Source organism: Bradysia coprophila, unplaced genomic scaffold (assembly GCF_014529535.1).
Source record: "Bradysia coprophila strain Holo2 unplaced genomic scaffold, BU_Bcop_v1 contig_193, whole genome shotgun sequence".
NCBI classification, from domain to species: domain Eukaryota; kingdom Metazoa; phylum Arthropoda; class Insecta; order Diptera; family Sciaridae; genus Bradysia; species Bradysia coprophila.
In genome coordinates this window covers 867,884-891,934 of record NW_023503456.1, presented here as the reverse complement: position 1 = coordinate 891,934, position 24,051 = coordinate 867,884, and the positions used below count along the sequence as shown (strand labels likewise).

The following is a 24,051-nucleotide window of genomic DNA, read 5'->3' as shown; positions in this document are numbered from 1 at the left end:
ATTTATGCAACAGAGGTATCTAGAGTTTGCAAATTTTGCACATTATGAGTTGCATGAATAGGATGAAAACAGGACGTAAATGGATTGATTACACTAGTGCGTAAAAGTGACGTTTGTACAAATGAGGACATAAACAAAGACGACAAAAAATTCACTTTTGCCGCTGAGTTGTGCAAAGACGCTATTTCGGAATTATTTCACGTCAGCGACGATAACAAATTTTTTGTTTTTATCCGTCAAGGAGGATAGTTTCAGTTTCGAGTGTGGTGGACTACTAGTTTTAATTGTGAGTGTTTCACAATATAATTGATTCACGGCCATAATCAAATTGGTAGGTTAACAACTCCGGTTACGAGCCTACCAAATCTATTGTTCTGGGGCTCGTAACTGATACATTGTTTCTTATGGTAAGAACTGAGGGGGGCTCGTAGCTGAAACATTGTTTCTTATGGTAAGAGGGGGCTCGTAACTGGCGAACGGCTCGTAACCGGAGTCGTTACCCTAGAACATCTAGAACAGGTGAAAGAAAAATAGAAAGAGTCGAATGGAAGCTTCTTGTGAAAACAATAGTTTGCGTAAACTTGTCTTAAAACGAGAGCTGACTCTAATAAAAGAAAGTAAAACAAGGTCTCGGTGTTACCGAGGATTTTGTGGATATTTGTTTACAGTAGATGCTAAAGGAGATAATGGATAAAGATTCTCGATTCGTTTCAGATCAAAATCATGACAGGCCGTGGACGATCTCGTGGAATGACAGACCCGTATACACATGAAAGACAGCATCCTAATCGTGACCATCGGCAAGCACCTGTGACTGTCGTTCCCATTCCGGTAATATTGTTATCACAATGTTGTTGTCATCCCCGGATCGATCTGCTCAAGAATATGATTTCAGTCGTCTTCGCGAGATTATGAGGATTCAACGGGCAGAGGTAGATCTCGTACGGAACCACAACCAACACAACAACCACCACCGTACGATTTATTGTTCACCGAAGGCTTTGCGGAACATATTTTCGCCCAGCGGCAGTATCCAGAACGGCTGGCACAACCGATTGCTAGTGAGTGGCCTTCAACTTGTTTTTTTAATCGATAAAAAAGATAAAATTTTGTGTAGAGACTGATTTCGCTTCGGCTGGACGATCTGAGTGAATGTAGAGATCGGAAGATCAGCCCGAAATTTGAATGGGGTTTCACAGTCTCCTCATTTGTCCTAATTCGTCAATTGAGTCATCGAACGACCGTAACTATTTCAGGTGGAAACTTTGGTGCTGTGAAAGCGGAATGTGCCGTGAAGGCTGAAAGGGCCGCGAAGATCAAAAGTTTCGTGAAAGTTGAAGATTCGGTAAAGTTGGCAGATGCCGGTAATGAGAAACGTCCATCACCGACGGAACTGACAAACATTATCAGAACAAAGCCGCAAAATGTTCAGTCGAAAAAGGGAACATGGGGCCAGCCAGTCACCTTACTAACGAACCATTTTCGCCTGTTGAAACCACCTAACTGGCAACTGTATCAATACCATGTGAATTTTAGCCCTCCGATTGAGTTGCGCGGACTTCGAAATCGGTTGATTTTCGAACAGAAATCGTTGCTCGGAGGATATTTGTTTGATGGAACTTCGTTGTTCCTGTCGGTTAAACTGCCGCATCAGGTCACACAATTTACTTCCAGCGATCGCGATGGGAAATCGATCCGAACTACAGTGGAATTTACCCGTCCAATTGACATGACTACAACGGTTTCCGCGCAAATATTAAATTTGATTTTGCGACGTAGCATGGCAGTATTGCATCTCCAATTGATTGGCCGGAATTTCTTTGACGCAATGGCCAAAGTAATTGATCTCTTTCGGAGCTGCTTGCTCTTAGAATTCTGGAAAATTCACCATTTCCTTTCTTCGTCAGATCGATATACCGCAACACCACCTTCAACTTTGGCCGGGCTATGTCACTACGATTCGTCAGTACGAAACGGATATCATGTTATGCGCCGAAGTGACTAACAAGGTGATGCGAACCGACACCGTGCACGATATTTTGCTGAATTGCGTGCAGAACGAGCGAATGAACTACAAGAGTGCCTTCAAAATGGCAGTCGTCGGTATGACAGTGCTGACGGTTTACAATAACAGGACTTACTACATCGACGACGTCGATTTCAATTCGTGGCCGACAGACACATTTCCAACGCAGCGCGGTGATGTTACGTTCATGGAGTACTACCGCAACAAATACCGTCTGACGATTCGGAATACGCGTCAGCCGTTACTGGTTGCGAAATTGGACGAGCGTTATCGTGGAAGCGGTCGGTTCGAGAACATTTTATTGGTTCCGGAGCTGTGCCGTGTAACGGGATTGACCGACGACATGCGAAATGACCATCGGTAAATTTGCGTTTTGCTTTCGGTACATCAGGAGACCACTTCGGCTTCACAAAAACAAACTTTCATTTCAGACTGATGTCTGCCGTAGCGATCCACACAAAACTAGCGCCAAATGTTCGCATTGAGAGACTGAATGCGTTCAATCGACGGCTTCGAAGCGCCGACGAATTCGAGCACAATTTTACGGATTGGAATTTAGTCCTGGACAAGAACATGGTTCGGGTGGTCGGTCGACAGTTGGCGACTGAAAAAATTCTCTTTGCCGACCAAAAAATGTGAGTATGAAACCGCTGGAACTCAACAACCCGACACCTCGACGCTGTCAAACTAAAACTAATTTCTCACCAGAACGCTATCCAACCACGAAGCCAATTGGTCACGGGAATTTCGAGACATTTCCATGTTCACCTCTCAGCATTTAAGAAATTGGCTGGTAATTGTACCACAGTGTAAACGTCGCGAGGCCGAAGACTTCATTTCAGTGTTACAAAGAGCCGGCAACGGAATGCGATACGAGGTCAGACGACCAACAATGTGAGTGAATCAGACGGCCGGGGAGTTGCGATTGTTCCCAATAAATGATTGCCCTACCATTGCAGCATCGCTATTCCCGACGATCGTGGCCAAACTTATTCCACAGCTTTAGATCAAGCGTTCTGCGGCGATCCTCAGCTGATCATGTGCATTGTATTGAACACCAATGCGGACAAGTATGGCTTAATCAAAAAGAAATGCTGTCTGGAACGGGCCATTCCGTCGCAAGTTATCGTCGTCAAGCGGATAACTCCCCAACCGGGTAGAGATCGTGGCTCCCAGCTGTCGGTTGCGACGAAAGTCATTGTCCAAATTAACAGCAAGTTGGGCGGCGCTCCATGGATGATCGAAATTCCAATATCCGGTTTGATGGTCGTCGGTTTCAATGTGTGTCGCGACACCATAGACAACCGAACATCGTATGGTGCACTCGTTGCATCGATGGATATGAAGTGTTCTCAAACTTATTTCTCGGCCATCGCGCCGCACACAACTGTCGAAGAAATGTACAAACAACTGGCTCTGAATATGGGAAGAGCTCTCATCTGCTTCACGGAACGCCATAACTCTCTACCGGATCGGATTGTTTTCTATCGTGAAGGTGTTGGAGAGCGCCGGACCAATTCTGTGTTGGAACACGAAGTGAACGTCATTCGCGATAAACTGGAAAAGTTTTACGGGGACGACGCAAAGCGGTTGAAGTTTACTTTTATCATCGTTTCGAAACGTACCACCGCCAGATTCTTTAAGGGTGGCGTCAATCCGACACCGGGGACAGTTGTCGACGATGTTGTAACACTGCCGGAGAGGTGAATTCGTTTGATTTGGCTCAAAATGAAAAATTCTTTTCAAATTCCTGTGTTACGCCCTCCGTCAGGTACGACTTCTTTTTGAATTCGCAATTTGTACGAAATGGTACCGTGACGCCGACAAACTATAACGTTATACATGACACCTCTGGCTGGCCGCCGGATCGTCTGCAAGTTCTGTCGTACAAGATGACGCATTTGTACTACAATTGGTCGGGTATGTTGTCGTTTCTATTCTTTTTTAACAAGCAAATTACTCACATCAAGGCCTATTTGTACTCCAACACAATTCGATATGTGTACAAAAATGCTACTTCATGTATAAAACTTCATAAGAGCACGGAGAAATTCAGAATTGGCCGAGGTGTAAGGCAGGGTGACACCATTTCACCGAAATTATTCACGGCGATTCTGCAGAGTATTTTTAGGAAGTTAAACTGGAGTAAAATGGGAATAAAGATAAATGGAGAGTACCTGAGCAATCTCCGCTTCGCTGATGACATTGTACCGATAGCAGCGAATCTAGGTCAGGCTCAGCTTATGCTGCAACAGTTAAGTGAAGAGGCAATGCAAAGTTGGCCTCAAGATGAACTTATCGAAAACAAAAGTCATGACCAACATCGGGGACGATAGAGAAATCAAAATTGGTGACACTGTCATTGAACGAGTCGACAGCTATGTATATCTAGGACATAAACTGAAGTTAGGTCTGGACAACCAAACTGCAAGAAATAAGACGTAGGATTGGTCTTGCATGGGCAGCGTTCGGAAAACTCAGACTAATTTTCAAAAGCAAAATGAATAATAGTCTGAAACGCAAAGTTTTCGACACTTGTGTCCTTCCAGTGCTCACTTATGGAGCGGAAACGTTAACTTTAACAAAAGCATCCGAAGATAAATTGAGAGTGACACAAAGAGCCATGGAACGGAGTATGCTCGGAATAACACTCAGAGACAGAATGACGAATCAATGGATTCGACAACAAACCAGGGTCGTTGATGTCATGGAAAGAATAGCATCTCTGAAATGGAGCTGGGCGGGACATATTGCAAGAAGGACAGACGAACGTTGGACCAAAAAGATCATGAACTGGCGACCATATAAAAGACGAGCTATAGGTAGACCACCAGAGAGATGGACAAACGGAATTAAGAATATTGCAGGTACAAACTGGCAGCAAATGGCAATGGATCGTACGAAATGGAAAGAAGTTGGAGAGGCCTACATCCAGCAGTGGATAGAAACAGGCTGAAAAAGAAGAAGAAGAAGGCCTATTTTCGAAAAATTCAAATTCTTAAAAATTCCTGAAAATAGGTCCTGATGGCACGCATCGAAAGGCCTACTAAAAATGTATTTTTCCTCTGTGGCGATTTCGATAAAAGAATTTCATTTACGCAAAAGCGGTTTCAGCTTGATGTCCAACAACTGGACCCGACACACAAGTATTCGCCACAACAAAAAATGCCAAAGTTTTCTGTTATAGCAAGCTCCAATTTGCTCCAAATTTTCAGAGAAATCATCAAAAAACGAATATTTCTCCGCCTAAATGTAGGCTACAAATTTGCTTCTAAAATCTAGCTCCGCAATATCAAGGTTCTGAAAGAACAGGTTAAGACACTTACAAAGGCGGGTGAAACACAAATCTTGACAATTCAAAACAATTTTTTTTTTTTGAAGGCCCGTCATTGGGAAATGACAGGACAGTTTCCCGAAAATGTATGGAAAATGTTATCACAAAAATTCACTGAAACGAGCCGTCAGAACAGTCGGAGCGTTTGCTGCGACTGAGCCCCGTACTAACCCGTACATCTATTGCGCACGTGACCCTAGTGCGTCTGTCACCCTAGTTGAAGTCAAATTATTATGAAATGTGTACATCTTAGAAATTGCGCATGGCGTAATTACGAAGCCCTGTACGACGTTCCTTTCAAATGTAACACAAATTTCAAGTTGACCTAAAATTTTAATTTATTGAGAGGCCTAAGGCCTAGTTACGGCCTTAGTCCAACGACCCAATTTTTTTTTCAACAGCATTATATTCGGCCTTCGATTACCTTCCAAATGAATCAAAAATTAGGAAAATCGGACGAAATTTACTCGAGATATATGCAAAATACACTTAGGGCCGAGTAGCGGGCTTAGTCCAAGGACCCAATTTTTTTTTTTTCAACAACATTCTATTTGGTGTTCGATTACTCTTCAAATGAAACAAAATTTAGGAAAATCGGATCAGATTTACTCGAGTTATATGCAAAACACACTTAGGGCCGTGGAGCGGCCTTTGTCCAAGGACCCAAATTTTAATTTTTTTTTCAACAACATTCTATTCGATGTTCAATTACCTTTTAAATGAAACAAAAATTAGGAAAAACGGATGAAGTTTACTCGAGTTATATGCAAAATACACTTAGGGCCGAGTAGCGGCCTTACCTATAGCTCGTCTTTTATATGGTCGCCAGTTCATGATCTTTTTGGTCCAACGTTCGTCTGTCCTTCTTGCAATATGTCCCGCCCAGCTCCATTTCAGAGATGCTATTCTTTCCATGACATCAACGACCCTGGTTTGTTGTCGAATCCATTGATTCGTCATTCTGTCTCTGAGTGTTATTCCAAGCATACTCCGTTCCATGGTTCTTTGTGTCACTCTCAATTTTTCTTCGGATGCTTTCGTTAAAGTTAACGTTTCCGCTCCATAAGTGAGCACTGGAAGGACACAAGTGTCGAAAACTTTGCGTTTCAGACTATTATTCATTTTGCTTTAGAAGAAGAAGAAGAAGCGGCCTTAGTCCAAGGACCTAATTTTCAAACATTTTTCTCACCACATTCTATTCGGTATTCAATTACCTTTCATATTAGACAAAAACTAGCAAAATTGGATGAGATTTACTCGATTTATATGAGGCCGAGGAGCGGCCTCAGTCCAAGGACCCAAATTTAAAACGTTCTTCGCCACATTATATTCGGGCTTCGATTACCTTTCAAATGAAACAAAAATCACAAAAAAGGAGGAAATTTACTCGAGTTATATGCAAAATACACTTAGGGCCGAGTAGCCTTTCACTTCTAGGGCCCTAACTCACGGGCCATTCACCCGATTTTAATAAACTTTTTTTTCCTGGATCGGTATCAACATTACCTATCTTTTGCCGTTTCATTTACATTTCCAACGTTTTTTTTTGCCGTAAATATCCCCAAAAGACCTTAAACCACTTAGGCGGCCCTAACTCACGAAGGGCCGACCCAAATATGCCCATCTTCGAACTTAGCCTCACTATTTTGACTATCTTTCAGGGAAAAAATTTTTGAAATCGGATTTGATTTACTCAAGATATCGACGTGACGGACAGACGGCCAAAATTTGTATTGCGGATTCGTCATCTATGAACATAGGCAAACACTTTGCCCTTACCGTCTGCTTCGAATTCCATCAATTACACACGGCATCGTAATCCTATAAGCCCCTTTGTACTTCGTACGGGGCTAAAAATTCAAAGAAACTCACCTCTTATGCTCACTAGGGTGGGTCGATTTTAACAACTTGAAAATCCACAGCCAGTGGCATGTCAAACTTCATCATTACTTTTTAGTCCCGTACGAAGTACAAAGGGGCTTATAGGATTACGATGCCGTGTGTAATTGATGGAATTCGAAGCAGACGGTAAGGGCAAAGTGTTTGCCTATGTTCATAGATGACGAATCCGCAATAAAAATTTGGGCCGTCTGTCCGTCTGTCCGTCACGTCGATATCTTGAGTAAATCAAATCCGATATCAAAAAATTTTTTTTCCCTGAAAGATAGTCAAAATAGTGAGGCTAAGTTCGAAGATGGGCATATTCGGGTCGGCCCTTCGTGAGTTAGGGCCACCTAAGTGATTTAAGGTCTTTTGGTGATATTTATGGCAAAATAAACGATGGAAATGTAAATGACCCGGCAAATGATAGGTATTGTCAATACCAATCCAGGAAAAAAAAGTTTTTTAAAATCGGGTGAGTGGACCGTGAGTTAGGGCCTTAGAAGTGAAAAGCTACTAGGGCCCTATGTGTATTTTACATAGAACTCAAGTAAATTTAATCCGTTTTTCGTAATTTTTGTTTCATTTGGAAGGTAATCGAACGCCCAATAGAAAGTTGTTGAAAAATTATTAAATTTGGGTCCTTGGACTAAGGCCACTACTAGGGCCCTATGTGTATTTTACATTGAACTCGAGTAAATTTCATTCGTTTTTCGTAATTTTTGTGTCATTTGGAAGGTAATCAAAGGCCGAATAGAATGTTGTTGAAAAAAAATTAAATTTGGGTCCTCGGACTAAGGCCGCTGCTAGGGCCCTATGCGTATTTTACATACAACTCGAGTAAGTTTCATCCGTTTTTCGTAATTTTTGTTTCATTTGAAAGATAATCGAACACCGAATAGAATGTTGTTGAAAAAAAAAATTGGGTCCTCGGACTAAGGCCGCTACTAGGGCCCTATGCGTATTTTACATACAACTCGAGTAAATTTCATCCGTTTTTCGTAATTTTTGTTTCATTTGAAAGATAATCGAAAACCGAATAGAATGTTGTTGAAAAAAAAATTAAATTTGGGTCCTCGGACTAAGGCCGTTACTAGGGCCCTATGTGTATTTTACATATAACTCGAGCAAATTTCATCCGTTTTTCGTAATTTTTGTTTCATTTGGAAGGTAATCAAAGGCCGAATAGAATGTTGTTGAAAAAAATTAAATTTGGGTCCTTGGACTAAGGCTGCTACTAGGGCTCTATGTGTATTTTACATATAACTCGAGCAAATTTCATCCGTTTTTCGTAATTTTTGTTTCATTTGAAAGATAATCGAAAACCGAATAGAATGTTGTTGAAAAAAAAATTAAATTTGGGTCCTCGGACTAAGGCCGTTACTAGGGCCCTATGTGTATTTTACATATAACTCGAGCAAATTTCATCCGTTTTTCGTAATTTTTGTTTCATTTGGAAGGTAATCAAAGGCCGAATAGAATGTTGTTGAAAAAAATTAAATTTGGGTCCTTGGACTAAGGCTGCTACTAGGGCTCTATGTGTATTTTACATATAACTCGAGCAAATTTCATCCGTTTTTCGTAATTTTTGTTTCATTTGGAAGGTAATCAAAGGCCGAATAGAATGTAGTTGAAAAAAAAATTAAATTTGGATCTTCGGACTGAGGCCGATACTAGGCCCTATGTGTATTTATACTCAATAAATTAAAATTTTAGGGCTATTTGAAATTTTTGTTTTATTTGAAAGGAACGTCGTACGGGGCTTCGTAATTGCGCTATGCGCAATTTCTAAGATGTACACATTACATAATAATTTTACTTTAACCGGCGCAATAGGCTTACGGTCAAAGTAGGGTGACAGACGCACTAGGGTCACGTACGCAATAGATTTACGGGTTTGTACGGGGCTCAGTCGCAGCACAAGTACCGCACAAGAGATTGAATGGGTTTTTGAGGCACCTCATAATTTCATAGAAAATTTTCTGGAAAAAGCTCTGGAAAGCCTTGCAGAGGCTGTAATAGACTGAAACAAACAAAATAAACTTAATTTGAAAAAATCGGCGCAGTCGAAGTGAAAATATGTACATTTTCTATGTAATATTGGGGGTCTGTGAACTTTAAACCACCATATACACAATAAACTTCCTCAAATTTGGTTAGTTCTTTCTGTTAGAGTTAGAATAGGTAAAAACGACAATGATGTTTATTATGCTCTTCAACTGACTTGGGAAAAAACGTAACCGTAAGAGTAAGGTGTTCCTTAAACGCGTGTGCAAATAATGTTTTTTTCCCGGTATCCAAAATCTGATTTCCCGAATTTCCCGGTATCCTTAAAATTTAGCTAGATTTCCTGATATAAAAGTTCTGATTTCCCGGTAAACATTTTCTCATTTCCCGGTAAATGTAAAATTTATTTTATTTTTCAATTAAGTTTGATCAAGTACTGTCGTGACAAACATGAATTATTTTATTAAACGTCGAAAGCCAAAGTCTCGCATTCCAAATGTTTTCTTTATTTATTTATGTCAGATTTATAATATTTTTCGTTTCATACTCTCAGCTATTGTAGTGCTTGCCTAATGATTCCGGCTGCATAGGCCCGCGACATTTGAGAAGTTACTGAATGATCGTGAGCGGAGCGAGCGAAAAATTGTAGCGATTTATACTTTGAAAATATTCTACTCTCTGACTATAACCCTATATTTATGACGTTCAGCGTATGTAATTTTTGATAAAGGGTAGTAATTGATCGCGAGCGGAGCGAGTGAGAAAATTTTGCAATTTTCTATTTTGTACATTCTATTTCGGAGTTCTCGGTGAAATATTTGACAGGACTCAGCGCGTGTGAAATTTGAGAAGAAAGGGAACAATCGAGAGCGGGGCGAGTGAGAAAATTTTGCGATTTTATAATTTCAAAACATTCTATTTCTGACTTCTCAGCCATTTCGATTTGATTTCCCGTTTTAATCGATTTCCTGTTTTTTTTTCAATTTCCCTGTAAGTTTGATTTCTCGTCTATTTTGATGGCCCGTTTTTATCGACTTCCCTTTTTTTCGATTTCCTGTTTTTTTTTATTTCCCGTCTATTGCGATTTCCCGGTGAGTTCGATTTCCCGGTCAGTATGATCTCCCATCAATTACGATTTCCCGTCAATTTCGATTTCCAGGTGAATTTTATTTCCCGGTGAGTTCGATTTTCCGGTGAGTTTGACTTTCCGTTTTTTTTTTCATTCAATTACCCGGTAAATTTGATTTCCCGTCAATTTCGATTTCCCGGTGAATTCAATTTCCCGGTGAGTTGGATTTCCCGTCAATTTCGATTTACCGGTGAGTTTGATTTCTCGGTGAGTTCGATTTCTCTGTCAGTATGATTTACCATCAATTTCAATTTCCCGTCAATTTCAATTACCCCTGGCTTCCCGATTCACGAAAAAAAAAAATTCGCCTTCGGCTAATTTTTTCTTCGTTTTCTTTTAGTGGATTTCCCGGTATCCCAGATACCCATTATTTGCACACGCGTCCTTAAAGCCTTACAGACGAAAGCAGTGGACATCGTTAAGGCTTGCTCATCGAATTTTTAGACCCGTACGAAGTACTGGGGTCTTATCGGTTTACGCATACGTTTGTAACACGTCGAATTGGACTCCCTGAGTAAGGGGAAACCTATTGTGGTTGTCTAGAGATGCCAAATCAGTGGAAAAAAAATGTCCGTCTGTCCGTCTGCACGATAACTTGAGTAAAACGCATCCGATTTTGAAAATTCTTTTTTTTTCCCGTTTGGTAATGTCAAAAGACAGGCTAAGTTCGAAGATGAGTGATTTTGGATCGACCCCTCCCGAGCTGTGGCCCAATAAGTGCTTTACGGTTTTTCGAAGATATCTCCGGACATTTAAACGTTAAACTTGTAAGTGATACGTCAAATAAAAGGTATTTACAATACCGATCGACAAAAAAAAAAGTTTATGGAAATCGGATGACCGACTCGTGAGTTAGACCCCTTGGTGTGAAACAGGCACAGGGCGGCAAGCAGTTTTTGCTTGTAGGTCGGCCACATTTGAACATATTTCGTCTGTTTTAGCTTTATTAGATAGGTATTGACCCTACCAATCAGGGAAAAAAAAAGTTTTTGAAATTATGTTCTCCGGAGCGTGAGCTAGGTCTCTTGGAGTGAGCTCTTATCTGGCTACTCGGCCGTACAGTGAACCTGGAGTATTTTGTCAATATCTCGAGTAAATTTGGACCGAATTTCATGATTTTTTTTGTTTGAAAGGTATTAACGAATGTAAAGCGTCGGTACTATTTCCGGTCTCCTAACAAAATGGCTGCCGGCGGCCATATTGGATTTTAATAAAAGTGATATAAAGTGGGAAAAATGATGCTTAGAGAGTTTCTGTTAACAGAGAAGTAATTGGTTATGTGTGTGGGGCATTCCATATATGGACATCTATATATATCTATATTCACCTATATTGAGCTATATACAGGCATATAGAGCTATATAATAGCAAATTCATCTGTGAAATGTTTATTTATAGTGAAATATAGTTAAATATAGCGGTATATAGCTGTTTAAATAGGAATTTATGAAAGTTGACTTCGTACGGGGCTGTCTATATTGTCTCCGGCAATTTATTTGTATATGATAACAAGGCAAAGAGTGGATAATGCAAGTGATTTTAAAGGGAGAATAGTTTTTCAGCAGAGAAGAAAATGAAGTAAGAGAAATGAAGAGTTTCATATTAAAGGCTTTTGATACGAATAGGTGTTTCGTACGGGTCGGCGTTAGCTATGTTTTATCAAAGGATCAAGTTCTAATTGCATAATTATGATAAAGAGCGAACTAATAAGTAGAACCGCTTATTCGAATGTTTTCGTGCCAAATAAATTGTAGAAATACTCATCCTTTTAATCAATACGTGTCACCTCTAGGCAAATGAAACCAACTTTCGAATAATAACAGTATTGGACAAATGAATGAAAAATATTCCAAAAAAAGAATCCAAAAAAATAAGTTGAAGATTTTGAGTTTTCCATTACTTAAAAATTTGGATTTATAAGTTGACTTTATGAGGGCTGTAATCCATTTGCGTAATATGTCTACTACCTGACAGCGTAATATAACACGGTGAGCTTGAACGAAGTTTTAGTAGAAATCATGGGTACACTGGTTTTTAGCTTTTTCCTTCATGCAAAAATTAAAATCGCTGCCGTAACCAACCTATCGCAACTATTTTGCAATAAAATTTTATTTGTCACTTCCAAAAACTACGAAATATACGAAATTGAAATTTTTCTCAAGAAAAATTAAATATTTTGTGTACGTACTCTTTATAGGTTGATTAGAGTTAGGATGAATTAGAAATGTCAACACTGCTCTGATCCCAACATATTATAACAAAACAACCACTAGTTCCGCTAAGATTGACGGAGAATATGTCAGGTATCGTGGAAATCGCATCTATTTCAGCATAAATATCTTTGAACGAAGGCTGAAATAGCTTAATGAACCTTTTAAAGAGTACGTACACATAAATATTGAATTTTTCTTGAGAAAAAATTCACTTTCGTATCTTTCGTAGCTCTGGTAGTTTGGGTCACACAATACACCTAAAAGTTCACTTGCTGCACTTGACCCATAGAATGTGTGTAATCATCACAAAGCTTAGACACAAAACTAAGTGACTAAGAAAATTCTATTGCGAAATAGTTGTACTGGCAGTGCCCGAAGTTTACCGAGGTCGAAACATAAAAAAAAATCGACGAAGTTGAAAAAGGACCCGGTTCGACTACTTTAATTTTTGCATGAAAACAATACTGGGAGTCCCCTGACAAGTTTCAAGCTGAAAATCCCGTGTACCCGTGATTTCGACCTAAAGTTCTTTCAAGCTCACCGTGATAATCGTGAGACTATCGTTTTGCACTACGAATTGGTCTCCTGCTACATGTACTAAGAGCTAAGCAGGCCTATGACATGCTGCAATGGACAGTATTTGTGCCAATTATTCTTACCAACATATAAACCATTTAAACTGACAGTACCCTCCCAGTCCATTAAAACATTTTTGAACCTACTGCACAGCACGTTCAGTGTGTTTGGGCGTAATCTCTCAAATTGGTACTTCTCCGAAGGTATATGTTTTGTTCCGAAGAGTACTGATTCTCCATGATTAACATGATTAACCAGTGATTAACCAGTGGTTAATCAGAGTGAGCAACCCCTCGCTCTTTTGCTTTTCATTGTATTCGGACACTAAAACACTTTTTATTCGATGCAAAAACAAAAAGTTTTTTTTTGTTTTGTCGCGACAAAAACACAGAAAATATTTCGACACAACTGTGACACTCCGCTATTATAAGTACTAGAATGAATGTTTGCTGTGTTCACTTCGGCGGTAAAATATTTTTATTCGAAAAAGTGTCCGACACTTCAACGATGGTATACATTTATTAAAATTGTAACCTCTCCCACTTCTTTAGTAAGCTAACAAGACTTCGCTGAGCCTAATTATGTCACCTCTTTTAATAAAAATATCGGCTGAGGTCGAATAATTCTCTGCTGAGCTTTAACAAACCTCCGCTGAGCTCTAATAATTCTCCGCTGAGCTTTGACAAACCTCTAATAATTCTCCACTAGACTTCAGTAAGAGTCCGTCAGACCTTAGCACGTTGTAGTAAGGCAATGAAGCTAAGCGAACACTCAATAAGCATCAGCATATACCTAATAAGTGTTCGATACGATTTAATAAGACTCCACTTAGCTTTGGCTCCATTAAGCCTTCCTGCAACTTGCTTAGGCCTAACGGACACTTCCTGAAGCCTAGCGGAGAATTATTAGAGCTCAGCCGATATTTTTATTCAAAGATGTGGCATAATTAGACTTCGCGAAGTCTTCTTAGCTTACTAAAGAGGAACGAACATTTATTTACGCTCAGCGCAGTCTTACGAGAGGCTAAATTTTTAATAAATTCTCTCCCATCGTTGAGAGAATGTCCCCTGAGCTCTCGTAAAGCTTTAAAAACTGGTCGATAAACATTATTAAATGTATATGCTACCCTTTGTGAACTGTTTCATGATTTTTATAATATGTCCGACACTTTTTTGAATGAAAATATTTTACCGCCGAAGTGAACACAGCAAGCATTCATTCTAGTACTTATAGTAGTGGAGTGTCACAGTTGTGTCGAAATATTTTCTGTGTTTTTGTCGCGACAAAACAAAAAAAAAACTTTTTGTTTTTGCATCGAGTAAAAAGTGTTTAGTGTTCAAATATGCCTTGGCGACACAAAGAGACTATGCCCGAATACAATGGAAAGCATAAGAGGTGAGTTTCTTTGAATTTTTTCGGTGAATTTTTGTGATAAAATTTTCCAAGCCCAGCTGGCGCTCCAGGAAAATTTTGATCACACCGCCTTCGTGATCAACTCGAAAGTGTCTTAACCTGTTCTTTCAGAACCTTGCTCAATATAGCGTTTAAAGCCTCGTATATGTCCAGTATTAATATCAAGGAACAGTAAAGCTTGACTAATATCGTAATTTCCAAACTCCAATGAGTCTCCAACTGTTTCCCTCGTACCCGCGGAACCAAACGTGAAAGATACTCTACTCTACATATATAAGCAGAAGATGTGTCTTCGGACAAGGCCGGAAAATTATTGACTTCATTCAAGATTTTGTAAGGCTTGATTTCCACTTATCAAAAAAAAGAGTTCCGTGTGAGAGACAAAAATGAATCTTTTTAATTTTTGCTTTGTTTACTTGACGGCTTTCTCTATCATCTCACGGAGTACTTTTTGTTGAGTGGAAACCATACTTAAGACACTTTCGAGCTGAACACGAAGATGCTGGCATTACGCAAGTCGTAATGAGTGCGTTAAACAAATTTGATGTCGCCCGCTTTGGTGCAAGGTTCTAGAAGAACAGGTTAAGACACACAGAGAGAAATCCTGGATTAGATTTAAATCTTTTTCGGATTACATATAGGACCAAATTTATTTTTGGATTGAAATCTAATTTTTCGAAAGATTACTTGCATTTAATCTTTCGAAAATAATCTTTCGATGGATTAGATCGAAATCTTGCAAGAGATTTAAATTTTTTTTATTTTGAAATTAAAAATTTTTTTTCAACTTATATTTGAATATCGAATCAGATTTACTCGTTTTATTTATTCTGAAATTGAGAATTTTATTTGTTTAGTTGAAATTAAATGTTTTTTTTTACTTACTTTGATCAGGATTTGAACTCTTTCACCTCGGTACCTCCGTATCTCCAGTCCTGTACTTTACCACTGAGCTATTGGGTTCTTAATCTTAGCAAGATTTAATTTCGAACCGTTGTTACGGAGATTTTAATCTTTCAAAGATTAAAAAATAATCTTCTGAACGAAACCTTTGTACCGACTGAGGTAACCATCATAGTAAACGAGTTCAAATCCTAATCGAAGGCAACATTTTTTTTCTTCATTTTTTTAATTATTATATTTCATAAATCTGGCACCAAATTGGTGACACTGTCATTGAACGAGTCGACAGCTACGTATATCTAGGACATAAGCTGAAGTTAGGTCTGGACAACCAAACTGCAGAAATAAGACGTAGGATTGGTCTTGCATGGGCAGCGTTCGGAAAACTCAGACTAATTTTCAAAAGCAAAATGAATAATTGTCTGAAACGCAAAGTTTTCGACACTTGTGTCCTTCCAGTGCTCACTTATGGAGCGGAAACGTTAACTTTAACGAAAGCATCCGAAGAAAAATTGAGAGTGACACAAAGAGCCATGGAACGGAGTATGCTTGGAATAACACTCAGAGACAGAATGACGAATCAATGGATTCGACAACAAACCAGGGTCGTTGATGTCATGGAAAGAATAGCATCTCTGAAATGGAGCTGGGCGGGACATATTGCAAGAAGGACAGACGAACGTTGGACCAAAAAGATCATGAACTGGCGACCATATAAAAGACGAGCTATAGGTAGACCACCAGAGAGATGGACAAACGGAATTAAGAATATTGCAGGTACAAACTGGCAGCAAATGGCAATGGATCGTACGAAATGGAAAGAAGTTGGAGAGGCCTACATCCAGCAGTGGATAGAAACAGGCTGAAAAAGAAGAAGAAGAAGAAGAAGATAAATCTGGATAAGCAACGATAAGGAAGTTGAGCCTGACAAAAGTATTGAAAAGTAGGAAAATATTATAATAAAACGATATTTTGCGCCCCATATTTAATTGTACAATTGATTAAGAAGTATAACAGACCAATTTGCATGGAAGAATTAATTTAATTTTGCAACGATTTTCAACTCAAATTAATATTCCTAAAGAAAAGCAAAAAAAGGTCTCAAACATTTCTGTGCTGTGGTTTTTAGTTTTACTTTGAATCGCTAACATATGACAAAAAATTACACATCTACCATCTACTAGATTCTAATCATAAACTCTAGGTACCATAACAACGTTCTTTAAAAAAAAAAAAAAATCCGTGGCAAAATTGTCTATAGTTAACTTCACTTCTCACTGCTACTATCAATTTTAGCCATTTTAATCCGAAACGTAATCTATCGAAAGATTTAATTTTTGTAATCTTTGAAAAAAGATTGAAATGAAATCTTTAGAAAAATTTAAAATGTTCGTAATCTTTCCAAAGATTAAACATTTAATCTGACTTTTTTCTCTGTGCACTTACGTAATTATTTTTATCAAGTCGACATTTCACACAATCTGTAACGAGAAAACCTGACTAAATTGTCAAAATTTGTGTTTCACTCCGCCATCGCGATCAACGCAGAAGTGGCTTAATCTGTTCTTTCATAACTTTGATTATATTTACACAACATACACGGTATATAGGCTACTCGATGCGATCCAATTTTGTGATCACCATGGTACTATTACTTTAAAAGTTCCAACTTCTACCAATTACAACCCATAATCACCATACTCATTTCGTAGCTTAAATATCTTCGGTTCCGCGGCACCGAATGGTATGTGGTTGATAATCATTTTCTTTTATGGAATCGTATTCAGGGCTACGATTTTGTTAATCATATATAAAGAAATATCGACATTAACACCATATTGATAAAACTTCATTCAACCGCACCGTGTTGAACATAGACATAGAACCTCGTCTTCTCTCGATATTTATTTGTATTACTTTTGGGTTAATTCCAGGTACGTTAGCCGTTCCAGCCGTTTGCCAGTACGCACACAAACTGGCATACCTTGTGTGTAATTTCATTCACCAACCGCCGTCGAATCTGCTAGAGAAGCAATTGTATTTCTTATAAGTCTTATAGGCTGACGCGTAAAAATTGGCACTTTTTCGTAAATTTATTTTTGTTTGAGCTGCTGGTCAAGAGCCAATTGAATTAATACTATTTTATGGAAATAGTCGATATAAGGACACATAACATAAACTGAAACTTCAAGTATGACCTTGAATTAAGCTAGACTTAAAATTGAAATTTGCATTTTGTTAGCAAAATATTTTTTGTTAGAATGGTTGAGCAACCAGACAAGGTTTACACTCAGAATTTATATGACATATAAGAGAAATAAATGAAAAAAATTGATGGGTCGTGAACGCAGCACTTCCAATTTCTTTTCTTTATTACCATGTGGAATATCCTCGGCTTTGAGTGAATTTATAATAATGACAAAATATTTTACGCGTCGAAAGTGAATTCTTTACGAAAAATATTTTGACGTGTCAAAAATTTTCAAGCGTAAAAAAATGCGAGATATTCAAAGATCGCATTTATGACAGGCAAAAAAAATCACGCGTCAAATAACGCATGAAAGTGATTCAGTATGCCAAGTTTCAAGTCTGGGCTCATACAGAGAAATGAGCAGCTCATTCACACGAATGAATAATTGGGCGGCATTCCATTTCAAAAACACAAAAAGGAATGTAAAAGATTGATGTTATTGCAGTTAAATGAAACATACATTGCGAATCACGAATCCGCTATCGACACACTTGTCATCAAATCGATTTTTTAGTGTTCCCACCGACCCTGTACGGTTCATTGCACGTTCATTCCTTTGCGGATATATACTCGCATTTTCGAGCACTATTAATATTCAACTTTACTATCCTGACTTTTTTATGTGGCAGGCAATAAACCAGAATACATTGGATACTGCTCCGTAATTCATAGGAGAATTCATTTATCGATCAAAATTGGGGAGCTTTCGCAAGTTCCAACTTTCAAAACAATTAGAAAAGGCCAGAAAAATGAAGCATTTGATGTCAAACTCGCGTTGCTATGTGTATCTACAGTATCTCGTGTGTTTGTGAGCTTTGAGCCTATATTTTGAATCATGTTGGAAAATTGAATACTTCAGTGGAATACAAAAAGCTCAAAGCTGTCGGAAGCTCTTCAAAAGCAAAGACACAAATTCGGAGCGGCGTTTCGGTTTAAGGCAGATAAACTTGCTTCGGTAACTGCTTTTCGTCAAGTGTAAACGTATTTTTTTCTTGTCGAAAGGACAGTTACCGACGCTTGTCGCTCGAAAACAAACGAGTGAGTTCACTCTTCTCACAAACAAGCCATCAGAACAGTCGGAGCGTTTGCTGCGACTGAGCCCCGTACGACCCGTAAACCTATTACGAACGTGACCCTAGCGCATCCGTAGCCCTAATTCGTCCGTGATCCCAAGTCCGGCGCGTGCAATTTTAATGAAAGTATTCATATTCATCTTAAAAATTGCGCATAGCGCAATTACGAAAGCCCGTACGAAGTACCTCTCAAATAAAACAAAAATTTACGAAGTAATTTTAAGAGCCCAAATTTGAAACTTTTTCTATCACCATGTCCATATGCGTGAGATATGGAATGCCTGAAACACCCCACACACATAACCAATTACTTTTCTGTTAGCAGAAACTCTCTCCGTACCATTTTCTCCAAGATACATCACTTTTACTAAAATCCGATATGGCCGCCGGTAGCCATTTTGTTAAAGAGACCGGAAGTAGTACCGACGCTTTACATTCCTTGATACCTTTCAAACAAAAAAAAATCATGAAATTCGGTCAACATTTACTCGAGATATTGTCAAAATACACCACGTTCACTGTACTGCCGAGTAGCCTATGAGCTCACTCCAAGGGACCCAGCTCATGCCTCGGTCAACCAAATTTCATAAATTTTTTTCCCTGATTGGTACGGTCAATACCTATCTAATAAAGCAAAATCTATCTAAATCCGTTCAAATTTGGCCAACCTACAATCAAAAACGGCTTGCCGCCCTGTGCCTAGTTCACACCATAGGGTCTAACTCACGAGTCGGTCATCCAATTTCCATAAACTTTTTTTTCTTCGATCGGTATTGTAAATACCTTTCATTTGACGTATCACTTACAAGTGTAGCGTTTCAAATGCCGTAGATATCTTCGAAAAACCCTAAAACACTTATTGGGCCCAGGAGTGGTCGACCCAAATATGCCCATTTTCATTTGGGGTCTTGCCATTGTCATTACCTATCATGGAAAGAAAGAATTTTTGAAATCAGTTGAGTTTTACTCTAGTTATCGTATACACGGACAGACAGACGGACATACTTTTTTTTATTGTGGATCTATAATCATAGACAAATGCTTTGCCCTTACCGTCGGCATGGTGTTCGTATAAGCCCCCAGTACTTGGTTACTGGGCTAAAAACCGTTACGTCATGTAATGAATTAGTTTCGCTGCGTCCAATGTAATGGACTGAATAGTTCAGTGAAAACATTACAATTATTTTGAGCTTCAGTAACTAACTTTCTAAAACCAGCCACTGACTATATGGGTAACAGGACATTTCTACGCATCGAATATCGTCTAAAAAACGATATTATTGAAATGAAAAATCTTCGCTATTCGCACACTGTAAATCCAAATCATGTCCGGAGCGATAGCGAAGTACTTGACGCAGAGTAACCCGCAAAAAAAGTCGGAAAATCCGCAGCCAATCTATATGAAACTTTATATGCTTCCTACTGCAGGACGAAAGCAAAAAATGTAAACCCACGGGCCGAAAGTGAGAGATATGTAAGCCCACGTTTTTGTTTGATCAACTGAGTTCATCCTTCTAAAAATTGAATGATGAACGTGTTTGTTGGTTTTTTTTTTATTTATTGAAATTATCCTTTGACGAAATGCGTCATTTTGTTCGACCTTGACAAAAAGCTACTTCCTCAGACTGTGCTAATAGCGAAGAAGAGGCTATTAAAACAATGAGCGAATTGTCTTTTCTTGGCTGTTGGTACAATGTGCGAATAGCGAAGAAGAAGCTATTCGTACAATGTGCGAAAAGTCAAAGTATTATAAAGTGACTATTCGCACAATGTGCGAATAGCATCTACCTGTAATATTTTCATCCGAGTTATTTATTTTCCTTTTAAGAATTATTTGGAAAATTGAACTTTATATTCAAGTCAGAGTAATTTTCCTTCTAAAAATTGTTTGGAAATTTAAACTTTTCATTTGAATCAAAGTAGTTTTACTTTTAAGAATTCTTTGGGAATTTAAATCTTTCATCCGAATCAGAGTAGTTTTCCTTTTAATCAATGTTCTATTATTGACGTGCTTCATTTGTAAGACTTCAGCTGCTCTTTTCAAACTACTCTGGCACAATAACTGTATTGGACGATAATATCGTCCTGAATGATAATATCGTTTTAAATTTAGTTTTTTTAAAAGAATCTGGACGATATTACGTCAACGCTCTCTATTTCAAAATATCGTTATGTCGAAAAATTCTCTATTGGCCTATTGTCAAAAAATATGCGTTGTTCTGCCTCGTTGTTTTTTTCTCAAAAACGCGTCATGGCGAAGAGAAGTTTAAAAATTTTAACTGTTCGCCAGAAACTCAAAATTATCGCTCAAGTTGATATCACATTCACATCAGATAGCTATAACGCATCTTTCTGGTCTTTTTAACGTTGCGCTTTAGCAAGTTGGTGGCAAAAAGAAAATTGATGTTGCAATGATAACAAAACTGAACAATGTGTGAATGAATGTAATTTGCCAAACAATCCTTCTGTGAATGTTGAGACTGAAGATAATAATTTATGTGCCATGTGGAAGCGGTTGCAGGATATAACCGGTTTGCAACTGGAGTTATCTGAATATGTGAGTGTTGACGACGACGTCGCTGTTGAAAAAATAAATGACGATGAGGTAATCGCCGGAATAAGTGCGAACAATGGTGGCACAACCTTTGAAGAACTAGAACCAGACCAAAATATGTGCACTGAGGTCCAGGATGTGACCAATTTTTCGGCAGGAAAGTTGAGCCAAAATCGCTTGGAACCAATGAATCGATCTTCAGGATCATCGTAATCGACATCATTACGCCAGTCACTATCTACAATTCAACAGGAACTCATAATCAACCCAAATACGAGTAGCGATATATTTGACTGTTACGCGAAAATCGAGTCATTTCTTTTAAAGGACTAATTTACCTCACAGCAAATTATAATTCTCAAAGAGAACTCAAAAGAAATTGTAATTTTTGAAGATTCCTAATGCTCAAAACAAACGAGGCATTGAAAACGTGTTTTGGTCCTAGTTTTCATTGACAGATGCAGCAGTCGCGATTTTGAATAGAAAAAGTTCTAACTTCATTTGACAGTTTCGAAAATTTCGTCATGAAAAATAGGACCAAAACACGTTTTCAATGCCTCGTTTGTTTTGAGCATAATTAATTTTTATGTGCAATAAAGCATCTGTCACACCTACCTGGATGTTTTTTGATAATAACAAAATAACGAAATTTTTGAGGGTCTATTGAAATTACGAGATAGAGAGCGGCGACTCGCCCAGGTCGATATTAGTACATCGGGTTAAAATGCACAAAATGCGTCTATATATCGACACCAAAAATATTACGCCCATTTGACAGATGTAATGCTGAAAACAAACGAGACATTCAAAACGTGTTTTGGTCCTAGTTTTCATTGACAAATGCAGCAATAGTAATTTTCGATAGAGAAATTTCTAATGCTGAAAACAAACGAGGCATTGAAAACGTGTTTTGGTCCTAGTTTTCATTGACAGATGCAGCAATCGCGATTTTGAATAGAAAAAGTTCTAACTTCATTTGACAGTTTCGAAAATTTCGTCATGAAAAATAGGACCAAAACACGTTTTGAATGCCTCGTTTGTTTTGAGCATAACTTTATTTGACAGTTGCGACAATTTCGTCATGAAAACAAGGACCAAAACATGTTTTGAATGCCTCGTTTGTTTTCAGCATAAGAGTAAGAGATAGAGAGAGAGAGAGCAAAAGAAATCCCAACAAAAATCTCTTCGAGATAAGTGTGACGCTGTCTTTGAAGTACAATTTCTAAAATGAATGATATCGCTAGAGTTGACGCATTCAGCTTCGTTACCCATAAATTAAATTTTACACCCAATTTTAGTTCAAACAAGCTGGCTTAGTTTTTCTCATCATCTGCCAAATAATTTTTACCAAAAAAAATTTGACTGGAAACAACCAAAATTTTACCAAAAAAATCTGCGTCGCATGTGGCAGATAAATTTTCTTGCTGGTCTGTTCCTGAACATTTGCCACTTTGCGACGCAGATTTTTTTGGTAAAATTTTGGTTGTTTCCAATCAAATTTTTTTTTGGTAAAAATTATTTGGCAGATGATGAGAAAACCTAAGCCAGCTTGTTTGAACTAAAATTGGGTGTAAAATTTAATTTTTGCGTAACGAAGCTGAAAGCGTCAACTCTAGCGATATCATTCATTTTAGAAATTGTACTTCAAAGACAGCGTCACACTTTTCTCGAAGAGATTTTTGTTGGGATATCAGTCGTTTTAGAAGTTTTAGAACACTGCTTTTTATAACAGTTTATAACAGAAATGCGAGGCAAAATTTGAAAATTTGACGAAATTCGAAAATTAAACATCAAAAATTTGACGAAATTTAACGAAAATTTGACGAAAATCGAAAATTTGTCGAAAATCGAAAATTTGACGAAAATCGAAAATTTGACGAAAATTTGACGAAAATCGAAAATTTGACGAAAATCGAAAATTTGACGAAATTTGAAAATTTGACGAAGAAAGTAATTCTCTATCTGCCACCATTCAAGAAATATCTCCAAAATCCCAATTTACCCACCCATTTCCAACTTTCGACATTTTTCACAAATGCCCTTCTTTTCTACTCGTGAAACTCTGAGACTTTGCCGAAGAAAGTAACTCTCTATCTGCCACCATTCAAGAAATACCTCTAAAAACATAATTGACTCACCCATTTCCAACTTTCGACATTTTTCACATATGCCCCTCTGTTCTACTCGTAAAACTCTGAGACTTTGCCGAAGAAAGTAATTCTCTATCTCTCATAACCCAAAAAAATATTAGTCCTTTCATCCTACGCTCGAGTAGCTCAAAATTTGGTCACTCTAATCACTCTAGCTCAAACGAATCTGACCCGATTTTTTAAATTATTTTTTTGTTCGAATCGTGTTACGAATACCTTTCATTTGATGTGTCGCACGCCTCTGTAGGTTTCAATACAGCTAAGCTACAGCCGAAAACGCGTTCCCGACCCTCGAAAACCACACTCAGAAACCACTTCGAGGCCAATAAAACAAAATTCTGGTTTTTCCTGGGGTAGTGGGGTATCACATTTTCATTTTTATGCCCACCCTGAGGTTCCTGCAAAATTTCATGGAGATTGGCTGACTAGTTTCCGAGATCGACCGTCGATAGATAGACAGATAGATAGACAGATAGATAGACAGATAGATAGACAGATAGATAGACAGATAGATAGACAGATAGATAGACAGATAGATAGA

General features: G+C 38.3%; 1 protein-coding gene across 1 annotated transcript; it reads left to right on the top strand.

The window, feature by feature from the left end:
- Positions 1-297: 297 nt before the first annotated feature.
- On the top strand, positions 298-17,707 carry LOC119075143 (protein aubergine-like). Its single transcript, XM_037181535.1, has 11 exons — positions 298-331; positions 715-831; positions 896-1,061; positions 1,257-1,837; positions 1,908-2,386; positions 2,458-2,661; positions 2,735-2,920; positions 2,986-3,729; positions 3,798-3,946; positions 17,417-17,532; positions 17,696-17,707. The coding sequence occupies exons 2-10, from the start codon at positions 724-726 to the stop codon at positions 17,530-17,532; spliced, it is 2,733 nt and encodes a 910-aa protein (XP_037037430.1). The 5' UTR covers positions 298-331; positions 715-723; the 3' UTR covers positions 17,696-17,707.
- Positions 17,708-24,051: the final 6,344 nt, after the last annotated feature.

What these genes read in the sequence shown, in the direction of transcription:
- LOC119075143 (XM_037181535.1), top strand. Translation starts at nt 724, where the DNA reads ATGACAGGCCGTGGACGATCTCGTGGAATGACAGACCCGTATACACAT. An exon ending in TGACTGTCGTTCCCATTCCG is followed by an intron (nt 832 to 895) that starts GTAATATTGTTA and finishes ATATGATTTCAG; the next exon opens with TCGTCTTCGCGAGATTATGA. An exon ending in TCTTTGACGCAATGGCCAAA is followed by an intron (nt 1,838 to 1,907) that starts GTAATTGATCTC and finishes TTTCTTCGTCAG; the next exon opens with ATCGATATACCGCAACACCA.